At 36.4% G+C, this 12760-nt stretch overlaps 4 protein-coding genes across 6 annotated transcripts; 3 read left to right on the top strand and 1 right to left on the bottom strand.

Moving 5' to 3' along the window:
• The first annotated feature begins 793 nt into the window (after positions 1-793).
• On the top strand, positions 794-5241 carry LOC108568534 (hippocampus abundant transcript 1 protein). Of its 2 annotated transcripts, none has more exons than XM_017929703.1 (4): positions 794-1142; positions 1680-2243; positions 2304-2903; positions 4748-5241. In XM_017929703.1, the coding sequence occupies exons 1-4, from the start codon at positions 1059-1061 to the stop codon at positions 4970-4972; spliced, it is 1473 nt and encodes a 490-aa protein (XP_017785192.1). In that variant the 5' UTR covers positions 794-1058; the 3' UTR covers positions 4973-5241. The 2 variants fall into 2 exon arrangements, with proteins under 2 accessions (XP_017785192.1, XP_017785193.1); XM_017929704.1 differs by lacking the exon at positions 794-1142 and adding an exon at positions 1272-1596.
• Positions 5242-6153: 912 nt separating this feature from the next.
• On the bottom strand, positions 6154-6982 carry LOC108568539 (actin-related protein 2/3 complex subunit 3). The gene is made up of 3 exons (XM_017929712.1): positions 6884-6982; positions 6442-6817; positions 6154-6383 (listed from the first exon to the last, which is right to left on the bottom strand). Exons 1-3 carry the CDS (start codon positions 6887-6889, stop codon positions 6229-6231), a joined length of 537 nt encoding a protein of 178 aa, XP_017785201.1. The 5' UTR covers positions 6890-6982; the 3' UTR covers positions 6154-6228.
• Positions 6983-7107: 125 nt separating this feature from the next.
• On the top strand, positions 7108-10184 carry LOC108568538 (SH2B adapter protein 2). Of its 2 annotated transcripts, XM_017929711.1 has the most exons (7): positions 7108-7316; positions 7374-7823; positions 7912-8170; positions 8293-8644; positions 8716-8888; positions 8947-9225; positions 9866-10184. In XM_017929711.1, the coding sequence occupies exons 2-7, from the start codon at positions 7459-7461 to the stop codon at positions 9965-9967; spliced, it is 1530 nt and encodes a 509-aa protein (XP_017785200.1). In that variant the 5' UTR covers positions 7108-7316; positions 7374-7458; the 3' UTR covers positions 9968-10184. The 2 variants fall into 2 exon arrangements, with proteins under 2 accessions (XP_017785200.1, XP_017785199.1); XM_017929710.1 differs by lacking the exon at positions 7108-7316 and having other exon boundaries at positions 7327-7823.
• A 110-nt stretch (positions 10185-10294) lies between these two features.
• Positions 10295-12499, top strand: LOC108568475 (ATP-dependent RNA helicase DDX55). Its single transcript, XM_017929594.1, has 5 exons — positions 10295-11014; positions 11065-11760; positions 11817-11951; positions 12009-12366; positions 12432-12499. Exons 1-5 carry the CDS (start codon positions 10526-10528, stop codon positions 12482-12484), a joined length of 1731 nt encoding a protein of 576 aa, XP_017785083.1. The 5' UTR covers positions 10295-10525; the 3' UTR covers positions 12485-12499.
• The last annotated feature ends 261 nt before the right edge of the window (positions 12500-12760 follow it).

Genomic DNA, 12760 nt, shown 5'->3' with positions numbered 1-12760 from the left:
TTGAAACGTTTATTATTATTATTTTTGTTGTTTTTGTGGAAAGTAAATATATGTGTATGTATGTATTAAAGAAACTTCGATTGATGTCACTAAAAGAAAGGTAAATCAAATTGTATACATTTCAAAGAAACTATAACAAACAAAGCAAACAAAAAAAAGAATTATATATATAAACAATAAATTTAAGGACAGTAATATGTTAAAATAATGACTTGTAGATTATTCAATAAAGCAAACTTGCATTTAAAGTTTTATATTTTGCTGTCACTTGCTGATTTTGTTTTCAATATGACAAGAAAACAATTTATAGGTTGCTATGATCTATTAAAATATGTATTTTTGCTTATATTAAGTACGCACATTATAATGTGACTTAAAATGATAATGATTTCAATGCAGAAATATGCGATGACTCACATTAGTAAGAGTGAAAAACGTGCGACAATTAATATTAGAAAGTTTTAGACTGAGAAAGTTAATTTGGAATTAACTGTTCTATATCAAAATGTTGTATTTTAATGTCCTATTATTAATTACAACCAGTAATTCATAATTTACTAATCTACATGATAAATTGTAAAGAGATAAAACTAATCATTAAATTGGTTAGATTGCATTAACTATTTGTATTGAAATTACTTGTTAAATAATTTACAATTTGCTTAATGCTAGTAAACTAGATAATTATGTAATTTATTGAAAGTGAAAAAAGGTTGAGAAGCACTGTTTTACTGTAAGTGTGCAGGGATTTTCGTTGCAGATGTCTGTACAGTTGGTGGCACTGGCAGACATCAGCAGCAGTGGTGGTATGTGTCAAACGTGCGTCAAGTCAAGTATTACTGGTGGGGGCATAAAATAATAGAGCGATTTTCAATGGCGCAACCAGTCAATAGTAAATATTTTTTGGGTTTTTGTTGAGTGCGTTTTGTGAGGGCGAAAAATGTGGTGGTCGTCTCTAAAACAGTGAAAAGAGTGAGAAGGGGTGGTGCGAAGTTTCGAACGAAAGCTAGATTGTTTTTGTGATCGGAGGATATACGCGTGAAGGAGACGACGACAAGATGAAGAACAAAAAGTCGTCGAAGCGTATGGCCGGTATGATAATACGTTCGCGAAAATCAATTTCCAAGGACGCCGTTGTCACCGTAAGTGTACACTTCCCCACTCAAAGCGACTGCGAAGCGACGTTCATTAATTGCCCGTCGTGGCCCGATTAAAAATAAACAACATCTTCTAAATTTATTTTATTTTTATGTTTTCATTTTTTTTCCTCTCTGATCTGGGGGGGCCGTAAATAAAATTTAACTCTCTTCCGTTGCACAATCGCAGCGCAAAAAATACTCTAAAATGGACTCTTCCCGTTTCGAAACGTTTAAAAATCCAAGTGCGCCCTTTATTTGTCGTTTGCCTCCTCTTCAAATTAATCCCTCAAACAGATAACAATACACACACACATTATTAATTCCAAGGTTAATTACATGTAACACTTTCCTTTTGGTTCATTAAAAACAAAAAATGTGCATGATCGTTGCTTATTATGTGGCCCGTAGGTACTTTCGCGTTTTATCTTGCAAACTGAAACTTCGTTTCTTCTATTCTGTATGTAACAAAGTATACAATAATAATAATAGTTTCAGTATATGTGTTTTTGTTTTCAAACGTTTTTCTTTTGTTTGTTACAGACTAGTGGGATAGGTATGCCCAGCCTGTACCATGCATTGGTCGTCATCTTCCTTGAATTCTTTGCCTGGGGTCTGCTCACGATGCCTGTCATATCTGTCCTGAACACGACATTCCCAGATCACACTTTCCTAATGAACGGCCTCATCATGGGTATCAAAGGCATCCTGAGTTTCCTGAGCGCTCCCCTCGTCGGAGCACTGTCCGACGTATGCGGACGAAAATTATTTCTTTTGATAACAGTTTTCTTCACCTGCCTACCAATTCCTTTGATGACCATAAACACCTTTTGGTTTTTCGCGATGATCTCGATCTCTGGAGTGTTCGCCGTCACGTTCAGCGTGGTTTTCGCTTACGTGGCCGACGTCACCGAGGAGAAGGAACGCAGCTTTGCCTACGGCTTGGTGAGTGCCACCTTTGCAGCTAGTATGGTCATATCGCCAGCGCTCGGAGCCTACTTGATGGAACGATTCTCCATGAACGTGGTCGTTGCTTTGGCGACCGCCGTTGCTATTCTAGATGTTTTCTTCATTCTTGTCGCGGTGCCCGAAAGCTTGCCAGAAAAGGTACGGTTTTTCTATCCTGTGTTTTCGGATTGGAACTCACCATTTTCACGATTTATTTAGGTACGTGTTTCTCCGATAAGCTGGGAACAGGCCGATCCTTTTGCATCGCTGCGCAACGTCGGAGGAGATGCAACTATCCTTCTGCTTTGCATTGCCGTTTTCTTGTCCTATCTACCCGAAGCCGGCCAATACAGCTGTATCTTTGTCTATTTGAAACTCGTGATTGGGTGGAGCGCCCCCATGGTTGCCGTCTTTGTCGGATTAGTGGGGCTGCTAGCGGTCCTCGCGCAACTATGCCTGGGGGCTTTGATGAAAAACTTGGGTTGTAAGCACACCATCATGTTGGGGCTACTCTTCGAGATGCTGCAGCTATTGTGGTACGGTTTCGGTACGACCACCTGGATGATGTGGGCCGCTGGTATGTTAGCCAGCATGTCTTCGATCACCTACCCCGCGATCTCCGCATTCGTATCCATCCATAGCACTGCTGATCGGCAGGGTGTCGTGCAAGGCATAGTCACCGGAATGCGAGGTCTGTGCAACGGTCTCGGACCTGCGATGTTCGGTCTCATCTTCTACATGTTTCACGTGGACCTAACCGGTGAGGAAGGTACAGATGCAACTCATTCGACCGATATGCATCATGACAATGACACGCAGGTTAGTAATAGTTTTACATCACAAATTAATTCTTGATTTTTTGAAACATTTAAATATTTGTCTGTTCTCTTCGCCAGACGCCAGTAATCGTGTTTATTTACATCTTAAATATTATAATTTATGAATTCTTCAGTAGCTTATGTTATAAATATAAATAGTCTGAATTGCCCCTTTAGTAAACAGTTGTAACAAAAGCATATTTATGATGCGGATGAAATATAAAAATTAATATTTATTTTAACACACTCGAAAACATATCTCAAGCAAAAAATAATATTATTTATTCATTAAGTTACATCACATTAAAAAAAATCTTTCTAAAAGTGATATTTCTAAAGATGAACTTTCTAATTATATTTTGTCTTATGCAGCGTTGTTACGTGTTTTATAAATAATTTATAACGAAATTGTTATGCATTTGTTAAATGTTGATTTATCCGGAAAGTTCGGGTCTATTTTCACTTTCGGAATTATTAAGAACAAATTAACTTGTGTACATGTCCTGAAAGATGACATTTTTTTAGAAAAAGGTTCGGTTCGGATCAAATGATTTGTGTCAGTTTAGTAGTCTTGAAGATGAAAGAAAACAAAGCGCATTTTATATTTTTGAACACACTAAACATCTGCTAGTAATAATGATGAAATCAAGAAATTGTTCATGAATAACTCGCTCTACACGAGACGTGAATTAGCAGAATATTAAGAATATAAAATACAACGAACGTTTTTTCTTTAAGCTTGGCTTATACGATGTTTTGCACAATTTAACTGACAAAAAAAAATCACGACAATTCCAGTTCTCATATTATCGCACAAAATTGTTGGAGTTAGCTTGAGTTGTATTATCAATTAACTGAACCACCTGAAAAAGTTTTTTGACGAAAAACCTTATAAATTCTGGGAGGATGGAAAGTTTAAGTTGCGTGAAAGATGAAGAATGGTGTTCAGATCAAAATTCTGTATAAATAATTAAAAATGTATATATTAATATATAAAAGTATATGCTACGTCACGTTTTTCGATTGCAGATAAAGTTGATAATCGGGAAAAAATGCTGATTTTGCTGATTGTAATCATCTCACGCTATGTAATATTATTACATAGTCAGCTGTAAAGTATCATATATACGGGATGAAGCTGAAACAGCTTTGTTGACTGAAATTCAATGAATTCCATCAAAGGCATAATTTAAAGTTAGAGCAGATCATGATCGTTTTAACAGTTACCGATGACGAAATCTAACTGATTCACTAAAGTGTTTTATGTATTTTGTGTTACTAAAATAAGGATGTGTGTTTCGCTTAAAAGATAAGACTAAATTAAAAAAAAAACAATGTTACGAAATAGATAGATTGCATTAGAAATGAGTACACATTTGGCTGACAAAAAAATAAGGTTGATTTAGGAGCGTTAAGATGAGAAATCTAGGAAATGTATTTATAGACATGATCGTTTTACCAATATAGGAAAATTGGTGAAGCCTGAGAGACTCCTTATGCTTCACGTGTGCAGTGCGCGTCTAATCACTAAAGTGTAATTCGTTTGCAGCATGGGCGTAATTATGATTATACTCAAGGTCGTGATTATATTAACGGCTATTTTTAATATTTTGAAAATCACCAGGGCGTAATTGCTAATTGGTTCCAATTGATTAGTACATTTTCTTAATTACAGTATGAATTTATTTATGTTTTCCATCTGATTTTTAACAATTAGTCTTAGTATAATGAATTGACGATAAAAAAAACTTGTTAACAGAGTAAAATTCAATTCTCGGATTCGAAATATTTTGTGTATTTATTATGTTATTGATGTTAATTCGTTGTTGTTTTCGTATTTTTTAGAGCCAATACAATATGCTGCAGTTAGTGCCAGGACCGCCGTTCGTGTTCGGTGCATTCTTGGTAGTGTGCGCCCTCATCGTCGCTTCGTTCATTCCAACCAAGACCCAATCGGAGACCGGGATTCCCTTGGACACGCACTACGAGTTGGAACGTGGTGGCCACAAGGTCTCCTCCCCGCTGTCGCCACTGATCCCCTCATCCAGGGACTGTGCAGCCGTCCTCTAAACTAATAACTTGGGATTACATAAGTTTTAATTGTACAAAACAAAAAACAAAACAAACGAGAGCGATTGCATTTAGTAATTCGATGATTACCTAGTTGCTACATGCAGTGATTGATTTCAAATTCGTATTAAGTGTGAATGTGATAAATCGAGGGTCAGTCCAGCCAGCGTTTTTTTAATTTAAATATATCCTTTCCATTTACTTTTTTTTGTTTTGAGCTAGGAAAGAATATTACACTATTATTAGTATGTAAACATCATTTATTTTTTTTTAATTTACTTTCCTCTTGACGCACTTCAAATCTCAATTTCTCAGGTGACAGAAAGACTTTGTTTCTTTGATTAAATGTTTATTTTATTAATTTTTTTTAATTGTTGATAAATATGTAATTGTGCCCCCCCGAGCGTACTTGAGAGTGAGTGAGCCAGAGAAAAACTACTACTACTATGCAAGGTGAAAAGAAAAAGAGAGTTATATAAACAAAAATGTCAATTTTCAATCGATGGATGTCATTTGGTTTCTTTTAAATAGTTAAAAAAAAACGCTGCCTGTTTTCTATTATTATTACTTCTTCTTTTTAATTTATTATTATATCTTCTTTTTTTTGTTTCTCCTTCTTTCTTTTTTTGTACATACATAATAAATTTGCGCTTGATTTTTTCTTTATGATTTCTTAAATGGCAGTTGTTATTTACAAATTGTATAGAGATTGAGTATATGAATATGATATAAATATATTTTGATTAACTGTTGAATGTGGTTGTAACAGGGGAAAGTTTGTAGGCCTCCTCCAGCCCAATATTTTTAATTTTTCATATTATGTGAGAGAAGGAAGTTAAAAAACGATGAGAGTAAAGAAAAAGGCAAAAAAAAGATAAAACTGTTTCCGTAGCGATTTACCGCATTAAGATGTAAATTATTAAAAACAATTTATATATATATATTATATATATAAACTAATGCATATTATTGTTTCAACAATAAACGAGCAGTCGTAAGAAAATTCACATTTCGAATTTTACAAATTGCGATTTTTTTTTCTCGGCTTCACCTGTTATTCCCCTTTTCAACATAATTAATGCTGAATTTAAGCAGATAAAGTGATATTCCTCAATTGTATCTCTACGAATGTGCATTGTTCATAATCTTTATACATGTTGAGTGAAATTAAATCAGAAATGTAAATTTTTTAAATTTATTATTACAAAAGAAGGGAGAAGGGAACAAAAAGTAACTTATATTTTCTAAAATCTTATTCACTGTCCGGGTCCGCTCAATGATTTATCCATGAACTTCTTTTTGGAGAAACACAACCACCATTTGCTGGGTTTCCCATCTTCCCCAAAGACTTTATCGCAAATCCTCAAACCAATTTCCTGTCTCAACTGGGTCAGATAAGTTCTGAAAAATTCTATAACAAAACCAATTGATTCTATAACAAAAAAGTAATTGATTTCATGATAACTTACCAGCTTCAGAAGCAGTCTCAGGCTTTCCATACACAGAGTTCAATGGAAACCCAGCATCTCCTGGTATATCGAAGCGAGAAATTGCCAAGGAATACATTTCATTTTGACCTTGCGACTTGGTTGCAGACTTCTGCAATTTCTTCAAGCACTCAGTGATGTACAGTGTAATGTAGATCAGTAGTCTATCAGTTTCGGATTTGATTTCGTACGTGCGAAAGAACACGTTAGCTTTAAAGTAATATATGGATTCATCAATTATATCCTGGGTGTCCTGTGGCAAACACTGTGGGGCTGGACCCCTGAACTGGGTGCGAAACGGTAAAATCGCTGTGTTTCCGATCGATTGTTGGTATTCAAACGAACTGGAGTGATAGGCCTACATCATACATATTTATTAATTATTAATAATTTTGAATTTGCATTAGAACTAAATAATACTTACAGGCATTTTGGTGTTTTGATGAATCAACTTTGGTTATCTCTGGTCAACGCCTCGATTCTCAATTATGCAACCCAACTGACAAATACAAAATATACCAGGTGAACATCAAAAAAAATTTTTTTTTTCAAACTTTCTGTCGACTTATTGGATTTCTTTTACCAGAACGTTCACTGAAATTATCAAAAGCATTCAGTATTTTAGTTGTGTAATACGAGCATTGAAAGAAAGCAATTTAGAGAAAATAAATGAACGACTATAAAAAAAAGTTTAGAAATTGCTTTGAATTTTATAAGTTACTTAAGTTTAGCAATTAGTAAATTCATAAAGCATTGAGCATTAACATTAAGATTCCAAATTGATCAAACGTTCACCTGTGCGTATGTGAACCTGTATTGATTATGTATATATATATATATTTATGAAGAAAATGCCGGTAAGTGCGTGAACTGTGATGTCATGTCGGTCCAATGTCAATATCAAAAAATTGCAGAGACGTCAAAACAATAATAATAATGGTGTTGAATAAGGATAGCGTTTGTTGAATTTTTGAATTGGATCGTGTTCGAAAGTGTGCGATGGCAGGAGCTGCGGAAACGTCGTCCTTATTGGTGGCGGCTGAGGGAGGCGGCGATGGTCCGTGGCTCGAGTTCTGCGATCGGCATGCACAGGCAGCGGCACAAGACTTTTCCAGAAGCTGCGTTCAATACATCTCGATGAATCTGCCGGAGAACGCGAGGGCATCGCTCACTCACGCCGACTTTCTCAACAAATTCGTCGAGAGTTTCACGAGACACTTCGAGCTCGACTTCTGTAAGCGCCGCCTCCAGTCGCAGAGGATCTCCTCGAATGGGGCGCGCCACCATGGAGACGATCTTAGCGACAATACCTCCGACAACGAGGACGGATCGCCTAAGATGCAGCACAAGCCATTCTTCAGACGGTAACAAAATTTTTAAATTTTCCCGCCACAACTGTACAATGTACTATTCTATATTTCACCTAAAAAAATGTCTTCTCTGTGAGCGCAGCCTCAGCTTCAAAGTGTTGCGCAAAGGCAAGGAGCTCTTCCACAAGCAGCATTCGGACGAGGTCGAGTTAGCGTCGAGCCGAACGAAATTGGCCAAGATCGTCGTCGAGTGTCGGAAAGAAGGGATCGTGAATTACTCCACCCCCGAGAGCTTGGACCAACCCATCGGACCGCCCAAGTGGGAGCGATGCCGATTGGCGCTCGTCAAAGCGGTGGGCGGATACATGTTGGAATTTTACACACCTCCGAAAAGCACAAAAGTAATTATATTATTAAAATAATAAAATTTAACATTTTCATCTAATTTTAAATATTTAGAAATATAAACTGATTTTTCAATATTTATTTTAATTTTATATATTTTGTTTCAATTTGTTTGCAGCCAAGAAGTGGTGTGTTTTGTGCGTTAATAACGGAGGCTAGAGAAACAACAGCGCTGGAGATGCCCGATCATGAGAACACATTTGTCTTGAAGGCCAACAACAACATGGAATTTGTCATCGAAGCTCACGACACGGACGACATGCGTTCTTGGCTTGCAACCATAAAATACTGTATGAGATCGGTGCCTGGTTCCGAGTCAGGTGGTTTTTCTGAACTGGGAAAGCAGGATTATCACCATGGAGATGCTCCAGAGCTACCACCTCGGCACACTGGGGGTGGTAGGATTGGTGACAGACTCTCATCGAGCAGTAACTTTGAACTCTGCACAAACACGTCTGATGCAAACGGAGGTTTTTATATGACTGTCATTACTACACTACGATAACAAAATTAATGCAGTAAAATTGTAAATGTATTTCAGTTGAAGCAGATATTGGGCAAACGCTGAAGAAGGAGTTCTGGTTTCACGGAACTTTGGGAAGATCAGAGGCTGCTCAATTAGTTCTGCACGATGGAGCTTCCGGTCATGGATTGTTCTTGGTTCGGCAGAGTGAAACGCGAACCGGCGAGTTTGTGCTCACTTTTAATTTCCAAGTAAGAGATAAGAAGTTTATAAGAAAAATAGAAGAGAACTGCAAAATATGAATTTTAGGGACGCGCCAAGCATCTTCGAATGACTATAAACGACCAGGGCCAATGCCGTGTGCAGCATTTTTGGTTTCACACCATTTACGAGATGTTGGAGAAGTTTCGGCAATCGCCAATCCCATTGGAAAGCGGCGGCAGTTCGGACGTGACGCTGACCGACTTCGTGGTGAATCCGAACGCGAGAAGCGGTCACGCCAGGATACCGCTGGGCTTACCACCAGGAGGAGGAGCAGGATCGAGCAACGGGGAGAGGCGCGCACCTCCAGTGCCAGAGACGCAACATGTGAGATGAAATCCCAACACACACAAAAAAAGAGTTTAGATATGGAGACTTTAATTTCGTTTTCTTTTACGTTGGTTGTTTTTTTATTTTTTCTTTCGTTTTATTTTTATTTTCATTAATTGATTTAACACAGCATGGCTCGAAGTTATGTTTACAAAAAAAAGAAACACTCCCTCTGTGCGTTGACTCCTCCCACCCAAAACAAACAAAAAAAAAACACGAAGCAAAACGAAAAGAAACGAATCTTGTACATATATTTATTATTTAAAACAAAAAACAAAACAAAAAAATAATGAAACAAAAACAGACTGCTTCTGAAATCCTCCTCCTCCGAAACCCACTACTTCTAAATAACTTAATTTATTTATTTATTTGTAAATAATAAATAAATAAAAAAGTGTGTAACTGTATTTATTTTATTCACGTCTTTTCTTCTATTTGTTTCAACACCCTGACTGACCTTTATGTTCTGTTGTACATCGTCTGGGAATTTTAATTAATTTAATTTTCTGTATTCATTTTTGTTGTTGTTGCTGTTAGCGCTTTCGTTGTTGAATCTGGTTGTTGTTTGTTTGTTTCGCAGGTATATACTGAGTATTATAGCAAATTAGAAGCAAATATGTTTGTTTCTAAATTTCAGGTGCAAACTCACTCGGGCAGTATTCGAACGCAGGAAACGACACTGGAGCAAATCACAGAAGTGTCGAACAGGGCCGTCGATAATCAGTACAGCTTTGTATGATGGTCACTGAATCGGACACAGCCGAAACCGAACAAAAAGTAATTAACAGGGTTTTTTCCATTATATTTTTAATTTGTATGTTGTATAAAAAAAAGTAAGTTTTTCTTTCACTCGAAAATTACGAGGAAGGAAACAAATTGTAAGTATTTTAGCACAATAATCGTTAATAGTTTTTTCATCACGAAATTAACACAGATACATTTTTAATAATTTTTAAATATCTTAATGTTATTTGTATTTTTTTGGTATTTCCATCTATGTAAATTTATATTAACAAAAAAAACTTGATGGAAATAGCAATATCGATTTAAAGAAAAGAAAAATTATTAGAATGTATGAAACTTTTTTCCATGTTGATTGTTAGTGAAGATTTTAAAATGTTTTATGATAGATGTTTATGATATTAATAATTTATGTTCAATATAAAACTGAAGCAAGATCACGCATTCCTTCGTGCAATCAAAGTTGCCTATACAACACTGGTCGCATGCGTCCAAATCGTAAACATAACCAACAAATTTTTTGATAAGCAAGTTTCCATAAGTGTTTATAATAATCATGTCTTCGGTTACTCGTAAAAAATGGGAAGATTTGGAAACGCCACTAAAGCCGAGCCTGATGGAAGCAATAAAATCATTCGATTTCCCAACAATGACACCAGTGCAGACCGCAACGATTCCTCTTCTGTTAAAAAACAAGGATGTTGCTGCAGAAGCAGTCACAGGTTCTGGGAAAACGCTAGCCTTCTTGATACCAATGATAGAGATTTTATTAAGGAAAAAAGAGGTATGGAAGAAGAACGAAGTGGGTGGATTGGTTATTTCTCCCACATGGGAACTCTCCATACAGATAACGGAGGTTTTAAATCAACTTTTGAAAAATATTGATGGTCTAAATTGCGTTTCTTTCGTTGGGGCACATGAGTTGAATGAAAACGTTCAAAAATTCAAACACAAAGGTGGCCACATCATTATTTGCACACCAGGTCGACTGGAAACTATGCTGACAAAGAACCAATATAATTTGCCAGCAACTGTTAAAAATTTGGTAAGTTTATAAATTTCGTTATTGAAAATTGTTAATGGTTTGATTTTCAGGAATTATTGATATTAGATGAAGCTGATCGATTATTAGATCTGGGTTTTGAAAAGTCTATAGCAACAATTTTAAGTTATTTACCAAAGCAGAGGAGAACTGGCTTATTTTCAGCAACGCAGACTAAGGAAGTTGAGTCTTTGATAAGGGCGGGTCTACGAAATCCAGTTTCGGTATCAGTTAAGGAGAAGATGTCGCAAAGCACGCCAGTGAGCTTGGATAATTATTTCATAGTCACTAGGGATAATGGGAAATTAGCGACGTTGATTGCGTTCGTGGAATCGCGTAAAGTGCAGAAAAGTATGGTTTTCTTTCCGACTTGCGATACTGTCGCGTACTGGGCGAAAATTCTACCGAATCTTTTGCGTCAATTGAAGATCTTTTCGATACACGGGAAGATGAAGAACAAACGGAAAAGTGTATTCGATCAATTCAGAAAGTGCGAAAATGGGGTTCTGCTGTGCACCGACGTTATGGCTAGGGGAATCGATATACCCGAAGTTGATTGGGTGTTTCAATGGGATCCACCGTCGAAGGCAACAGCTTTCGTCCATCGGATTGGTCGTACAGCAAGGCAGGGTCAAAAAGGTGCTTCGCTCACTCTTCTGCTAAAATCGGAAGATGCTTATATTAATTTCATTGATAAAAATCAAAAAGTGAAAGTGGGTCCTCTGGAAGATCCTGCAACAGAAGAGAAAGTACGAAATTTGTTTATATATGCAATTTTCAGATGTATTTAATGTGCTTGTTTTAGACGGAAGAATTGTTCAAGAAAATCCAATTAATGAATAAGGGCGATCGCAGTTTAATGGATTTATCCAAGTTGGCTTTCGTCTCGCATATCAGGGCATATTCTAAACATGAATGTTCTCTATTGATGAGGGTCAAAGTACGTTCTAGTATATAGTTTGATCAGTCAATTGTATAATTTTAAATTATGTTTAAGGATTTAGATATGACGGCAATGGGAAAGACTTACGGATTGTTGGAGCTTCCGAAGATGCCGGAAATTAATAAAACCGTTGCAGAAGATTATCCGAGAATCGCGGGATTGGACATCAACACTGTTGCTTATAAGAATAAAAAGTACGAGGATATTAGATTGGAGAAATTGGCCAAGTACAAAGAGACAGGGGAATGGCCCGGTCTGAAGAAAGTGATTAAACAAAAGGCAACGATTTCTTGGTCTAAAACGAAAGATTCGCAACAGAAGAGGAAGGAGAACAGGGCGAAACGAAAAGAGTCGAAAGAGCACAAGATCAAGAATAATATCGAAATAAAAAAACGCCCGAAGAAACGAAAAGGTAATTAATTAAAAAATCATTTGTTTTCGTGATAATTATTGACAAAAAAATTTATTTGTTTCTAGCACCTGCGACGCAATCGGATATTGATGAGATTTTAACTAAAGTAAAAAAATAAAATTGTTAATTTTAATTGATTTGTTATTGTTTTCGAAACCTAAAAAATTAAATATGAAGTCGTTTTAGTAACATTTAGATAGTGGCTATATAACAAATTTCTGGGTCTATTTCGCAAGCCCGACAACCGAAAGACCGTTTATTGAAATCCCGACTATATCGAAAATATCCGGAATAATTTAAAAATGTTATTGTAGACATTTTGGATATAGTTGGGATTTTTGGTACAGTCAGCATTTCAAACGTGGGGAATTTGATTGGCGGTATTTCGGTTGTC

This window comes from Nicrophorus vespilloides, unplaced genomic scaffold, assembly GCF_001412225.1.
Source record: "Nicrophorus vespilloides isolate i.1.1-1 unplaced genomic scaffold, Nicve_v1.0, whole genome shotgun sequence".
In the NCBI taxonomy this organism is placed as follows: Eukaryota; Metazoa; Arthropoda; class Insecta; order Coleoptera; family Silphidae; genus Nicrophorus; species Nicrophorus vespilloides.
The sequence above is the reverse complement of the archived record's forward strand: the minus strand, read 5'-3'. Positions and strand labels throughout refer to the sequence as shown.